This window comes from Hyposmocoma kahamanoa, unplaced genomic scaffold (genome assembly GCF_003589595.1).
Source record: "Hyposmocoma kahamanoa isolate Upper Pololo Valley unplaced genomic scaffold, ASM358959v1 78, whole genome shotgun sequence".
In the NCBI taxonomy this organism is placed as follows: Eukaryota; Metazoa; Arthropoda; class Insecta; order Lepidoptera; family Cosmopterigidae; genus Hyposmocoma; species Hyposmocoma kahamanoa.
Genome location: NW_020653945.1, coordinates 7,046,384 through 7,060,921, shown reverse-complemented (window position 1 = coordinate 7,060,921; position 14,538 = coordinate 7,046,384). Strand labels below are relative to the sequence as shown.

General features: G+C 35.2%; 1 protein-coding gene across 2 annotated transcripts in view; it reads right to left on the bottom strand.

The window, feature by feature from the left end:
* Positions 1-14,538, bottom strand: part of LOC113232777 (PDZ domain-containing protein 8-like) — a 92,002-nt gene that overhangs the window by 3,210 nt on the left and 74,254 nt on the right. Inside the window, exons 20-21 of one of the 2 annotated variants that reach the window (XM_026467563.1) lie at positions 5,542-5,664; positions 3,127-3,179 (exon numbers count right to left, since the gene is read on the bottom strand). In XM_026467563.1, coding sequence (XP_026323348.1) covers positions 3,160-3,179; positions 5,542-5,664 — 143 coding nt within the window. In that variant the 3' untranslated portion in view covers positions 3,127-3,159. Of the gene's footprint in view, positions 1-3,126; positions 3,180-5,541; positions 5,665-14,538 lie in introns of those variants that run through there. The other variant, XM_026467562.1, reaches the window with a different exon arrangement.

Sequence of the window (14,538 nt, the reverse complement as noted above, 5' to 3'; positions counted from 1 at the left end):
CTTAGGTTGTACATAAACCACCAGGTACCTATTGCGTCATCCACACACGTGGTACACAGGTTAAAGTAATCCTAAAGATTGTTTTAAATAGATTGGCGTACTATTGGTAAGACAGTATTTTTAGTAAGCGATAATTTTATTACATTCAGGTTTACTATACGTAGGTATTAATGAAATTTAGTAGCCGTAGAGCTCCTTGTTAAAGAGTTCGTCCAGGGAAATACTGCCACCTTACCTATTTCTGCCACTAAGCAGTAGTGTGAGCATTACTGTGTTCCGGTTTTGAAGGGTAAGGGTGCTGGTGAAATTACAGGCACTTGGGACTTGTCAACCTAGATCTCAGGGTGACGGGCGCAGTGCCCCTCAGATTTTTGCGATTTAAAGCTCTGAGTGGTGCTGTAACTGCTATAGACAGGCGTGTCGCTTATACCAGGCTTACGACTTGTTCGTCCCGTCACAAAAACTTGAATAGGTACTTTGCGTACTTACTGATACGTTAATGCGTTTATCAATTTATTCTCTTGTATAACAATAAATTAAGAAACTCTACTTTTTCATGATCAAATATGGTAATAACGAAAGAACTTCCGGTAACTTCCGTTATTACCATAATTTGGTCATGAAAAAATGATATTTTGGCAATACAGGGTCGATGGCGAGAAACGCCATTTACATTCGCAATGACAAATCTACTCCTCGAGGATGGGTAGTCGTCGCGATATCGGGTAGGACGCTTTCGCGTACGCTCCGGGCGCACTAGATGGGGTTGACACGCTATACTATCATTTAGTTTGAATTTTAAGCAATAAGTCTTTTAATTTACTACACAAGGATTGTGTAACGATTACATTATTTTTTAAATTTATTTTAGAGTGGGATTTCATTGAGAAATTCTTCACGTTTTTTACGATGATAGTTATTACTTTTAAGTTGCTACCATCAGTCGTTGTTAACCAGAGCATAAAAGGACAAACTTAAAATAAACATTCTTCAGAAATCCTAGACAGTGTTATGTAGAGCATTTCATATAAAAAATACATCGAAATTCGTTCTTGGAGTTTGGTTACCAAAGAAAATCGACCTCTTCTAATCTATGTAGATGATTATATACATTTTTAATGCTAAGAATAGCTCTCTTTTCATGAAATAAAAAGGTAAAACACCGAAAACGAGTAAATACTCATTAGTGTTGCCAGATGATTATATTTCTTACATTTTTCGTAACTTTAAAGCTTCTCTCTTCTGTTTTTGAGGCAATTTTTGTAACTTTTGAGAACAATGACTTTTACAAAATTCAACTATAGGTATATTTGTTTTTGTAAATCCTAAATAGCTTACGAATGCACCCAAATTAGACACTAAAGTAACTCAGAGAAGGCGCAGCGGCGCAAACAAAATGATATCAACCAAAATTACTTGTTAGAACTTTGCTTTTCTTGAGCGTACCAACTTATTTGATTTTTTTTGAAGATTTATGCGTATATAAATATATATCGTTTATAATTAGAATTTTTGACTAAAAAAAAATTTAAATTTCATTTTTGTAAAGTCAATGTTTTTGCAGCAAAAATGTAACGTTTGAGTTAACAAAACATAATTTTCGACTCAAGGGCCCTGGCAACACTGATACTGATCTACATACGTAACATACATTGTGTGTATACATTTGTTTTTTTGTTATACATTTTGTTTGTTGTGTGTATATATATAATACCAGCGTCATGGGAAACTGCGGCATTTATGCTGAGCCAGCGCCTTTTCACTGCCAGGACTTCCAAAACTATTTAGTTATATCTGGTTCAATATAATAATAATTATGGTATTAGTTTTAGTGGATCCTATGTAAATAAGTCATGGAAGTGAATAAAATTTTTATCTATATATCAATCTACGTTACAAATATAATAAATATCACACACGGAAGGCGGTTGTTACGGTCAAATTGGACATTAAAGGTGTTATATACTGTAAATTCAGAAACGTATATATAATGGCGGTGTGTGACGTCATTTGCTGTCTTCCAAGCAATTGATGCAATAAATTGTAATTTATTTAGCTTTATTGCCGTAGTGCACGTCAGTACGCACATATAAGAACGTAACTAAATTCCCTATATGGTAAAAAGGCGGCACTACTGGTGTATAATAAAATAACACAACAGACACTAAAGATCAGGTAGGAAAAGGTCACATATGTAGCGCAATTAAGTATAGGGTTCTATTTGTGTATAATAGACAAAAAATATATACAGGCTGTTAATTTAATTTTGTTACAACAGAGAGGGAGTGTTTCCATCCATTAATACAAACAACATTTACTACGAGAAATCGAGATAAATATATCAGCTGTTCCATACTAATTGCTGTAGGTGAGAAGTAAAGGACCTCATGTCCATAGCTTGGGATTTACATGTTTTTACAAACATTGCTTTAGGATAGGAAATGAAACTATTTTTCCGGATTTAAATCGCGTATATTTGTTTTTTCAAACAAACCGACGTTACGGGCCCTGTACAGGTCCCATGGTCATGGTTGACTGAGGTGGTACAGTCTTCAACCAGTTATGTCTAATACTGATGCAAACTACCCTATTTTTTCACTATAGTTACAATAGTTATTAATAAAATACCTTATTTTTAATTTTACGAAGAAAACATTTGAAAAGAATGAAAAGAACTCGATATTGCTTTAGGATGCTAAAATTTTGCAATGGTAAAGATATTATGCCCTATTGTTGTTTGTTCTTTATTTAATATATTTTATTTGACATTAAGATTCATTTTCAATGCCTAATTAAGGGCCTCTTTTAAACGCTCTGTAGTAAAAATTACTATTTGGCACTTATGGTTTTTTACCTCTCACCTACAGAATGTTATATACAGCTATTTATTTCTGCGAATTTAGAAATTGGCATCAACCTTTTGGATGTAAAGCAAATATTATGTTAACACCCAGTATATATACACATACAGAAATCACGGGTACCTACAGGTAGATCGCTTCAGGAACAACACATTCGGGTAAAATACAAGCATCCGAACTACCAAAGAAATCAGAAGGAATCATGAAAACATAATCACATAGACTTTGTGTACTAAATAAAAAACCTTAGAAACGTGTGGCGTGTCCAGTCGTGCTAACAACGCGGTACCGCCTTTCGTCAGCAATCGTACAATTCGTCTGTGCAGAAACAAAATAGATAAATAAATATATAAAAAAACCGTCAATGCCACCAATTTATTTTTACCCACGATTGGAGAGTAGGTTATAACATAATACATTTTTAATTGGAGAATGTGTAAGATTCATACGATTGGTCAATTGATGACGCGCACATCGCTTTGGTCAATTTGATTATAAATGTTGAGTAGTGGAACTATTGTCAGATTAGATTAGATTATTTATTTCTCAAATATAATACTACAGTATAAATTGCACTACATGGTCAAAGTGTAAGAAATTATGTCGAGATCGTCATAAAAATACACTCTAATTAATAAATAAATAATGACTGTGTATTTTTCATACATAATATAATAATATAATATAATATCAATAATTTAATTGTTAATACACAATAATTATAAAATTTATCTTCATCAAGGATCGTCACAAGTTAATAACAAATACATGACACGAGTAAATAGTCCAAAAGTATGTCCATGAAATAAAAATTTAATACAAAATACTCAAAAGTGTTACATTTGAAGGTCCTTAAATTCATTTCATTTCATTCAGTATAAAGGGTTCTTCAAGAAAAGGTTTTTCAGCTGGCGTCAGTGGCGGATTTGAAATTTTGGCCACCTTAGGCCCTAGGCCATGCAGTCAGTACCAGCTGCCCCTTTCTCAGCACTCATCATATACTGGTAGGTAGACTACATAATGAATTTACTTTATTACTAACTTTTATTGAAATCGATTTAGAAGTTTAGTAACTATAATAGCTGCTAGTTTTTAATATTTTCGGAGGGTTCAGATTAAAATAAAACATTTAAAACGGTTTTAGGTTTTATTTATTTAACTATGGGTTCATTCTCATACAAAATTAGATATATATATTTTATACATAAAATGTACGCAAGATATTTAGGAAGATTATTGTTGTAGGAGGCGTTTGAGGTACTTTGAGTTATGTCTTGTGATCATCAGTGAATTTTTTGTCACAATTGGCAGCCCCTAAAATCTGGCCGCCCTAGGCCCGGGCCTACTGGGCCTTAGGGCAAATCCGCCACTGGCTGGCGTCTAAATAGAAACAAATCAATGGCAACAAAAAGTGTATTAAAATAAACGCAAAAATAGTGGAGTTACCAGTGGAGTTACTAAAAAAAAGTAAAAATACCATGCTGTAGGCGCTTGTTCCAATTATAATAATTGCCATATTCCAACAGTTGTATACCGTGTTACATGAATGAACAAAATTATGACTACAATATACCTACATGTAAAAGTATGAGTAAGCATAATAAATTGCAAAACATGGTATCTTCCTACTGCATTTTTATAACCAGGAAGAAAATGTGTTTTGACAAAATGAGACTAAACCTTGTGACCTTACTGTATAATTAAGAAGATATTTGTTGAAATACGAAATAGCCACCGCCTGGCGGTCTGGCAAGCTTGCGTATATTGACCTAAATATATTATTATCTTTAGAACCATTCGGCGAATTTTAGTCGGTGCTTATATTCACGGATGGTTCCTCGTTATTGCGCCTACGTACGATCATGTTTTCTTACGGTTTCTTTGTTACAAATTTTTATAATTTAGCCCTTATGGATTGCACTTGTCAACTTTTTTATCGGCAGTCAGCAGTTCCTAAATTTTTAATAAAATTTTAAAATTGCCTAATAATTTTTATAATTATTAAAAAGACTCCATTTCATCTGTAGCGTAAATCAAACTCCTAAAAAAATATTAATTTACCCCATTTTCATTATACTTATTTTCATTATTTCTATAGAAAAAAACCATAACTTTTGTGACTGGTTCCACCAATCACCTCAACCAATCGTTTTCCATAATTAGATATTTATGATTATGGAATACCATTTGAAGTTTTGTCTGTGTCTGAAGTTTAGAAGATGGAAAAAAAAGGTCTGAAGACTGATCGTACCCAAAAATGATTTTATTAGGTATGAAAGAACTACTAAAAACATTATCAAAACTTTTTTTACGATAAAGTCGTAAAAAGTTATCTGGTAACCCATTAAACAAAGGGGCAAGCAAATGTTTTTTTTGAATATTTTCAAAAATAAATCATAAATTTCGCTGAATATATTAAGATATAAATTAAGGATAAGACGATTAGCGTAATATATACTCAGATAACGATACGATTTTTAAGATTTTTTTTTGTTTTACACCTTTAAAAAAGTGTCGGTAAAAAGATGATTGATACATCTACGAAGATTCCTGTTGTAAATAGTTCGTAGTTTCTTGCGTAATCTAACTTTATACGACTATATATTATAGAACAAGTGCGAGCTGAAAATTAATCAAAAAGACAAACTAACGATTATGTAGTAAGACTGACTTTTCCTACCTTCTTCATGAACGTCAAGGGAGTCTTTTCTCTCCGGTTCCTCGTCGGAATCAGGATCCACGATTATATCAGCTTCGGTCATGGTCAGCTCTGGGGGCGGGCAGCTGCTGCCGGTGGAGGAGTCTGTACAAAAATGTTATTAATTTTAGACTATATTTTTCATTCGTAAAAAACTATGTAGTTGCTTTGTGTATATGTACATATATAGGTAAGGTGGCTGTACTTCCCTGGACGAACTCTTTCACAAGGAGATCTCTTGCTATTAAAGCATTAGTTATGGTATTTAGTATTTCTGCGTTGAATTTAAAATTGGGAATTGTGTAGTTTTTTTGGTATTTTAAAATACGATAACTGTGTATGATAATTGATAATATATTATCACAATTTAATAAATCGAACCTTTTGAAGACTTTAGCAGAGAGAAGAGTATTAGGTAAATTGCTCATTGATCCAACTCTGAACAATTTCAATAAATAAAAAAAGTTTAAACCTAATACAAAGATCTGTAAAAAGCAAAGGGAATTTCGTAAGAACTTTTAACCCTACGACGTTGCGACCTCTTTCGTCTTCATCAACCTTTTTTCACATTTTTTCTAGTTCCTGGTGACTTTTGACGTTTTGAATCGTTTTCTAATTCTTTTTCTTCGTCATGCTTACTTTGCTTCAATCTGTAGTTACTCCGTACAAAATTCCCGAAGAGAAAAGACGTGTCCTTCAATCATGTAAACCCAATTTGCTTATAAAGCAGCAATATATATATTTACCAGTACAGGCCCTTTTGGGGTGTCTACTTATATTCATCTATAAGCATATCCTCATGTAATTTAAGTAAGGAGTGTTTTATAGTTATTATATCATTGTTTTTTGTTACAGCCATTCCTTCTTCTTTCCTTACCTTTTCTTTGTTTACATCTCTACAATATAAATCTTGCAAAAAAAACTTTGCGGACCGAGCCTTCTCTTTAATTTCGCCAAGGCTATGCTACAACCCCGTCTTTAACTCAGTTGCTAAAAACGGTGGCCCCCACATGGCAAAACACGCTGGTTCAAGTCCAGTCAGATCGATGGAACGTTCCGTGTGTTGTTGGATCTTTGTATCAATAATAATATGAGCCAGATAATCACACCGTTGTCTGGTCTCTAGGGAACTAGCGAATTCCCTGTACTGTATACGAGTACCAGAGTACGGAAATCACTCCGGGACACTTCAAACCAACTAGTAGAGTCTTTCACAATATGTATATATATATCATGGTAGTATAACATATATATCAACACAACTCAACAAATAATCGTAAAGATTAAAGAAACTGCGCATATAAGTTAAGGCGGAAAGTACGTCATGACCTATTTCTTTTCCTCTTTCAACAACTTTCATACTCTGACTGGCATAATTCTATTGACCTTAAATATAAAACTAGTAAAATTAACACTACAGATGATGCCAAAATTGTTCATTGTTTTGAAAGTGACCCTAATCTATAGTAAACTGTCGCACTGCACGGGTTTCTTAAGATAGTAACTGACGACGTAGCAGACCTTGAAGGTGATGACATTGGGATCTTACAATAAACAATAGCAATTACTACATGTACGAGCTGTATGATGTGATTTACACCTTAAACTGTAGGTGTTAAGTTTCATATCTCTTGCAATCAATAAATAAAACTACCACTTTCAACCTAAACGAAGCGTAGCGCATTACCGTGATATGTTTTTAAAACTCATATCATTGTGTTTTTGAATTTTGTACGGAGTAACTACAGAATGAAGCAAAGTAAGCATGACGAAGATAAAGAATTAGAAAACGATTCAAAACGTCAAAAGTCGCCAGGAACTAGAAAAAATGTGATAAAAAGGTGAGATGAAGACGAAAGAGGTCACATCGTCACAGGGTTAAAAGTTCTTACGAAATTCCCTTTGCTTTTTACAGATCTTTGTATTAGGTTTAAACTTTTTTTATTTATTCAAATTGTTCAGAGTTGGATCAATGAGCAATTTACCTAATACTCTTCTCTCTGCTAAAGTCTTCAAAAGGTTCGATTTATTAAATTGTGATAATATATTATCAATTATCATACACAGTTATCGTATTTTAAAATACCAAAAAAACTACACAATTCCCAATTTTAAATTCAACGCAGTAATAATAAATACCATAACTAATGCTTTAATAGCAAGAGATCTCCTTGTGAAAGAGTTCGTCCAGGGAAGTACGGCCACCTTACCTATTTCTGTTGGCAAGCATTAGGTACTGCGTGCCAGTTTTGAAGGTGCTGGTGAAATTACACGGCACGTAGGATATGTCAAATTATGTCTCAAGGTGACGGGCGCAGTGGCAGTGCGCGTCAGTTCTTTGTGATTTAAAGTTCTGTCTCTGCAAGTGTTATGGATAGGCGTATCGCTTACCACCAGGCCACGACTTGTTCGTTCCCTCATTTGGTATCATATAAAAAAATTAACGCCCTTTATATCAAAACACTCTCTCGGTTTATTTTCTAATTACAACGATCTACAAGAATGTCAATACGGCAAACTCAGAATTAGAGACATTTGCTAAATCTAAAATTTTAAAGTGCATTTCGAATTATAAAAACTGGCAAAACTCTGTGTTGAAAATTGTACTTTACAGTAATGGCATCATCTTCAAATTCACAATCTGACAGTATGATGTGTCGCTGACCCATGACGTTCGCTAGCCAAAATTGAGAGAAAACGTGGAAATTCTTTCAGGTACATAGCCGAGCTAATTTTTACGTAATTTATGTTGTTTAATAGGAGTAGGTACTTACGATAGATCGAAGATCACCCCTACATTATTTCATGTCAACATAACGAGGTTCTTTTTAGTGAGTCATTGTGTGAAAATGTAGCACTCATAGTACGGGCAAAAGTGAAGTAGAGCATTTTGTGTTCTTCCGCGTCATTCGCAACGATCACGCAACAAAGTGTAATAATGCTCAGCGCATTCTGTGCAACGGTTTATCTTATTATTGCTCCGCAATTGAAAGCTGTTATTTCATTAAATTGCTAGGTCCGTAAGAACAAATCCGTATTTAAATGTAATTATACATTTTCGGACTCTTAGTTGTGGGTATGTGTAACGTAAGAGTTTACGGTCGTTTTTAGGAACATCGTATCGTGTCAATGCAGTAGAGCTCCAGAAAGAGTTCGTGCAGGGAAGTACTGCCACCTTACTTATTTCTAGCACCAAGCGGTAATATGAGCATTACTGCGTTCCGGTTTTGAAGGGTAAGGGTGCTGGAATTACAGGCATGTGGGACTTGTCAACTTATGTCTCAGGATCACGGGCGCAGTGGCAGAGCCCTAAGATCTTTGCGATTTAAAGCTCTGAGTGGCACTACTACTGTCGCTTACCACCAGGCGCACGACTTGTTCGTCCCGTCACTTGATATTATAATTATAAAAAATGCAAATTTAACTTAAAAAAATTTTATTTCTCTCGTGAGTTTGGGTGTAATTTGTGGTTGTCTATGTATGTGTCCATGGCACCCGCGTTACAGAGTTTTCCTAGAGCGGAGCTATGAGTGTATGAAAAAAACGCTTCTTTTACATTACGACTACACTTATTAACTTTGAATAGATCTTTCTTTGTACAGGTATTAGGTAGGCGGAGCACACGAGTAAGTGTTGTATGGACTGTTTTGAGGCACCGCAGACACATTGGATTAGACTATCCATGAACCCCCTTTTAAAAACAATTATCTCTGCAGCGACCTACCTGGGTGCGAAGTCGATTCAAAGACTTCCATCCGGGTTTAGGCCCGTAACTTAACAAAAGAGTTTAAAAAGTAGCTAATATTTTAAGTACGATTATTTTTGAAATAGAAAGGGTATAAGTAGGTACATAATATCGAAAAATTTTTTTCGAAGTGTCTTCATCTTTGTGTTTATAATTATAACAGACTAGTGGAGTAATTTCACGAAAAAGTAATTGAATATCATGGTGGTGAATTCTAATATTGAATAAAACTTTAGTAGAAAAAGTATTCTAAATACATTTTGTGTGCTTGATGTTCTGTTGTGCAGTTAATGACTTTAAATTAAACTTTTTAAGCAAAGGATTTAAAAATATATGTAAAATTTCATGGCATAACTCAATTCATATTATTGAACCACTTTTCCTTAGAAACAGACAGTTTAGATCTTCAGATGGATGCAATGGAACGGAGCGCAAATTGGTATGGGTTCCTTATAAAAGTCAGTCATTAGGTGAAATATCAAAAATACTATTATTAATAACCTTTACAAAAACTAACTAGGAACAAAGAAAGACAAACAGTTTCGTTGTAAGAAAGTTAACGTACTCGGAGGCCAGTGACCGTATGTGGTCATTTACACTTACAGTTAATTGACGAAAACAGTTGGCACGATCTCAAAGAAAGCCAACGGAATAATAAATGATCAATGTGAGATATGAGAAAAAAACGACCTTTGAAGGCTACAAAACAAAAACACCTTGAATAACAAGAACAACACGATGAAATTACTTTACAAGAACAATTTGTTTAACGAGTTGTGCGAGCGATATAAACACATCAAAAAAGTTTTTTAAGCATTGTTACCATTCTTCCACAATGAAAACTTGAAGCTTACAAAATCGTTTAGAAAAACGTTTAAGTGCATAGACTTTTATGTTAAAAAAAGCTTGCAAAGTTGTGTTGATAGGGAAAAGTAAGAGTAGACAAGTAAAGGTTTTAAGATAAGTAAGTTTATTTGTAAAACACGAGTTTTATTTTTATTTATGAAATTATTATTCACATTGACGAATTAATTTGTTTAGGAAACATAGATGGCGAGACTTGACACTTAGGCACTTTGTAAAAAATGAAATTGTTGAGTATTGAACTGACCAGCGCTTACGCTTAATTTGAAAAGCGTGCTTATGTGCTTATTTTAAAAGGCAGACTTTTAAAGTACTTTTCGTTTAAACGCCCACCCCTACCTGTAACGCAGTACGCGAGTGTTCAGCGGTCCTAGCCAATGTAGCGCTTGGGTGCAATTGATAACCTAGCGTCCTCTAGTAGGCATGCGATCGAAATAGAATACTCATATTTTCCTTAGTGATCGGAAATTCAGGTGCAATTACAAATGATGTTGGGAAGCAAGAGCCCGTACATGTCGCTTGCGCCGCAGGCTCTTAGGAGGCGCGTAGGCACTTCGAAGGCGACGTAAGCTCTTTGGAGGCGACTTAGGCTCCTTGGAGGCGGTGCTTGGCGCCCCCTGAGACACTGCGCCCGCGCTTGCTTCTTGTGTTTGGGCCGCACACCTTGCACCGGTTTGTTCCACAAATCATAGATAAAGCCGGCACTGCCTGTGATTGCGCTTTCATTCGCTCAAAATTGCAACTTTATCAGAACCATTTAACAGGGCGAATCACAAACAAAGTGCATTGCAGTAAAGTATTTTCTAAAAAAGGTCGTTCAATCTTCGCGATCGGTCATTTTGTAAATTTCATGCAAAATAACTCTTTGTTTGATTAAGACAAGGCTTGTACGCCGCTTTCAAGAGTAAATAATTGATTTTGTATGAAACTGTTGGGCTTGATTAAATTGATGTCCAAGTGCGTAAATTAAGTCTTAGTGACAGGCAATAACATTATGCATCTTGGTGAGAATTTTTATCACATCATCTTTACATAAATAAATTGGTGTGTGTCACGAAAAGAGATATTTAAAATAAAATGCATGCGACGGGACGAACACGTCGTGTGCTTGATGGTAAGCGACACGCGTGTCCATTCAGAGCTTTAAATTGCAAAGATTTGAGATATAAGTTGACAAGTTCCATATGATCATAATTTCACCAGCATCCTTACCCTTCACAACCGGAACACAGTAATGTTTACATTACTACTTGGCGGCAGAAATAGGTAAGATGGCAGTATTTCCCTGGAGGAACTCTTTCACAAGGAGCTCTATTGCTACTAAATGCATTCGTATCATTTAAATATTCATTGATTTTATAATAAGCTTTCCTTATTTTATTACGTTTTTAATATTAGGGGTTAAAGTATGAAATTGGCGTTTTATTGCAATAGGTTCTTTGAATTTTCATAGAATCTTCATGGTTTGAGGTTTTCGAATGAAACTTTTTTCAAATGGTTTCTGTGATTTTTTTTTTTTTATATTTGAAACATTTGAATATCGACTTTCAATTGTTTTTGTTATTCAATTTAGACAAGAAAGATGGATACTGCGAAAATTCGAGTGATTTTTGAATACGAGTTCCGACGCGGAACTAACGCGGCAGAAACAGCCCGCAATATCAATGCTGCGTTTGGAGAGGGGTCTACTAATGAACGCACCGTGCGATTTTGGTTTAAACGCTTTCGTGATGGAAATTTCGACTTAAAGAACGAGCCACGAGGAAGACCGCCCACACAGGTGAATAACGATGAATTAAGAGAGATAGTGGAAGCCGATCCTAGTCAAACTACCCAGGAATTAGCGGCATGGTTTAACGTTACCTTACCCACAATATTGACTCACTTGCGTCAAATCAATAAAATAAAAAAATACGAAAAATGGGTGCCTCATGGTTTGACTGATCTGCAGAAAGAAACGCGTGTTGAAACTTGTGTTGCCTTGTTGAACCGGTACAGAAATGAAGGAATATTGGATCGAATTGTAACATGTGATGAAAAGTGGATTCTTTATGATAACCGGAAAAGAAAAATGCAATGGCTGACCCCAGGTCAAATGCCACAACAGTGTCCTAAAGCAAAACTTACCAATAAAAAGGTAATGGTAACTGTTTGGTGGTCTCAGCATGGTGTTATTCACTATAGTTTTCTCCGATCTGGTCAAGCAATAACGGCAGATGTCTATTGTGCCGAACTCCGAACCATGTTGACAAAACTAGCAGTAAAACAGCCCCGACTCATGAATCGATCTTCACCATTATTGCTCCACGACAACGCGAGACCTCACACAGCACGAGAAACCATTTTGACCCTTCAGGAACTGCAGTTAGAAACCATTCGTCATCCTCCGTATTCACCAGACCTTGCTCCAACGGACTACCATTTTTTTCGTGATTATCTACGTGACAAGAAGTTTTCTTCCCAAGAGGCAGTACAAAATGCTTTCACACAGTTTGTGCAGTCTAGATCGTCGGAGTTCTATCGCAAAGGCATTAATAACCTTCCCATTAGATGGCAGCAATGTATAGATAATAATGGCAACTATTTTGATTAAATAAATTTGTTAAAAATTTAAAAAATAAACAATTTAGATTTTCAGTACAAATCGGCAATTTCATACTTTAACCCCTATTATGAGCTTGAATCTGTTAGTAAATATTTTTTCTGGAATTTTATTATAAAAAATTATACAGTGTCTTGTAATTTCCGACCCGGGAGGAACATTTATATGACCGTAATTTATTTCTCTCGTGCGTTTGGGTGTAATTAAAGGTAAATTAAATTCATTGTCAGAAACCACAGCTTTAACGCTGAGTTGAGTTATGTTACACATGGAGGCGGGAACAGAAAGTCCGGTAGAACCATCTCGTAACAGTATGTTGCCGCAGTCCGGGAGTAGATTAAAATAGGTCAGAAAATCGGAGCCAATGATAGCTGTCTCGACGTCAGCAATAGTAAATTTCCATAGGAAATTGGCGACGAAGACCGAGATTTAATGAAAATGTGCGATTGCCATACGTTTTTAAACTGGTGCCATTGCGGCACTAAGAGTATAATCGGAAACTTTGCATTGAGTCGACAGAAGTTTCTGGGGGAAACAGGAACGGTCGGAACCGGTGTCAAAAAGAATTTAAATTTGGTTACCTATTAAAGGTGATTGACTATGGGTGTGTCCAATCCATGGCAATCGCGATATAGGATTTCCCTAGTGCAGGGCTATGAGTGTGTGAGTTACTTAGTTTTTGTTTTTTTTCCATCCTCTAAGGTGAGTTATTACTCTTATTAATATTTAGCTTGATTAGAATCATATCAAACAATATGAGCCAGTGATGGGACACGATCAGTAAAATGGAGAATCGATGCTAATTATATCGACTGAACAATGACACATTTCAATTTGTATTATAAGCGGTAATGACTGGAATCAACTCATATATAATTAATAAAGTCCGCCATACGGTTAATGATTATTATACAAAACTATAGTAAGACTTTTAAACAAATATATTGTCGACTATTACTGCACTTAAATACAAGCTACAAATATGTAGTAGTTCACGATTTTAAAGGCTCACTGTTACTTTGTGCGTTGTACGTCCCGCCAAAACATAACACGAAAAGCCAGGAATATACAGCTTTCTTTAAAACGTTTAGCCACCGTTTTATTGCTGGCGGAGATTACAATACTAAACACACAGAATGGGAGTCGAGACTTACTACCTCAAAGGGACGTGAGTTGCTGACTTGTATTACAAAGCTACAGCTCACAGTAACATCAACTGGGGAACCGACATATTGGCCTTCAGATGTTAAGAAAAGACCTGATCTTGTGGACTTTTTCATTAGCAGAGGACTGCATAGTAAATCTATAAATTGCTACTCTTGCCATGATTTGACCTCGGATCATTCACCTATAATGACTCACGTAAGTCACAAAGTCGAAGGGACCAGTCAGTTATGTAGACTACATCCTAAAATCACTGATTGGGCATACTTTCGAAGTCTTGTTGTGGAATCACTGGACTGTCAAATTCCATTTAAATCAACAGATGATATTACAGAAGCGGTGGAAAGTTTTAACCAGGGTCATACAGAAATACGCCGAAAAGTATGACTATATTTGTTAATTTTCAGTTTAATTTCCATACATGCCAAGCATACCTAAATAATAGTATATTATTATTGCAATAGTAATTGATGCCATCACATTGTTTTGAATGTAAATTATTTATGGCGTAATAAAACAAAAGAAAACTATACATTACTATCAGCAATAAAAGTTATCTCTGATGTAGCCGCAAAACCTTATTTCGTATGTTAATATAATAATA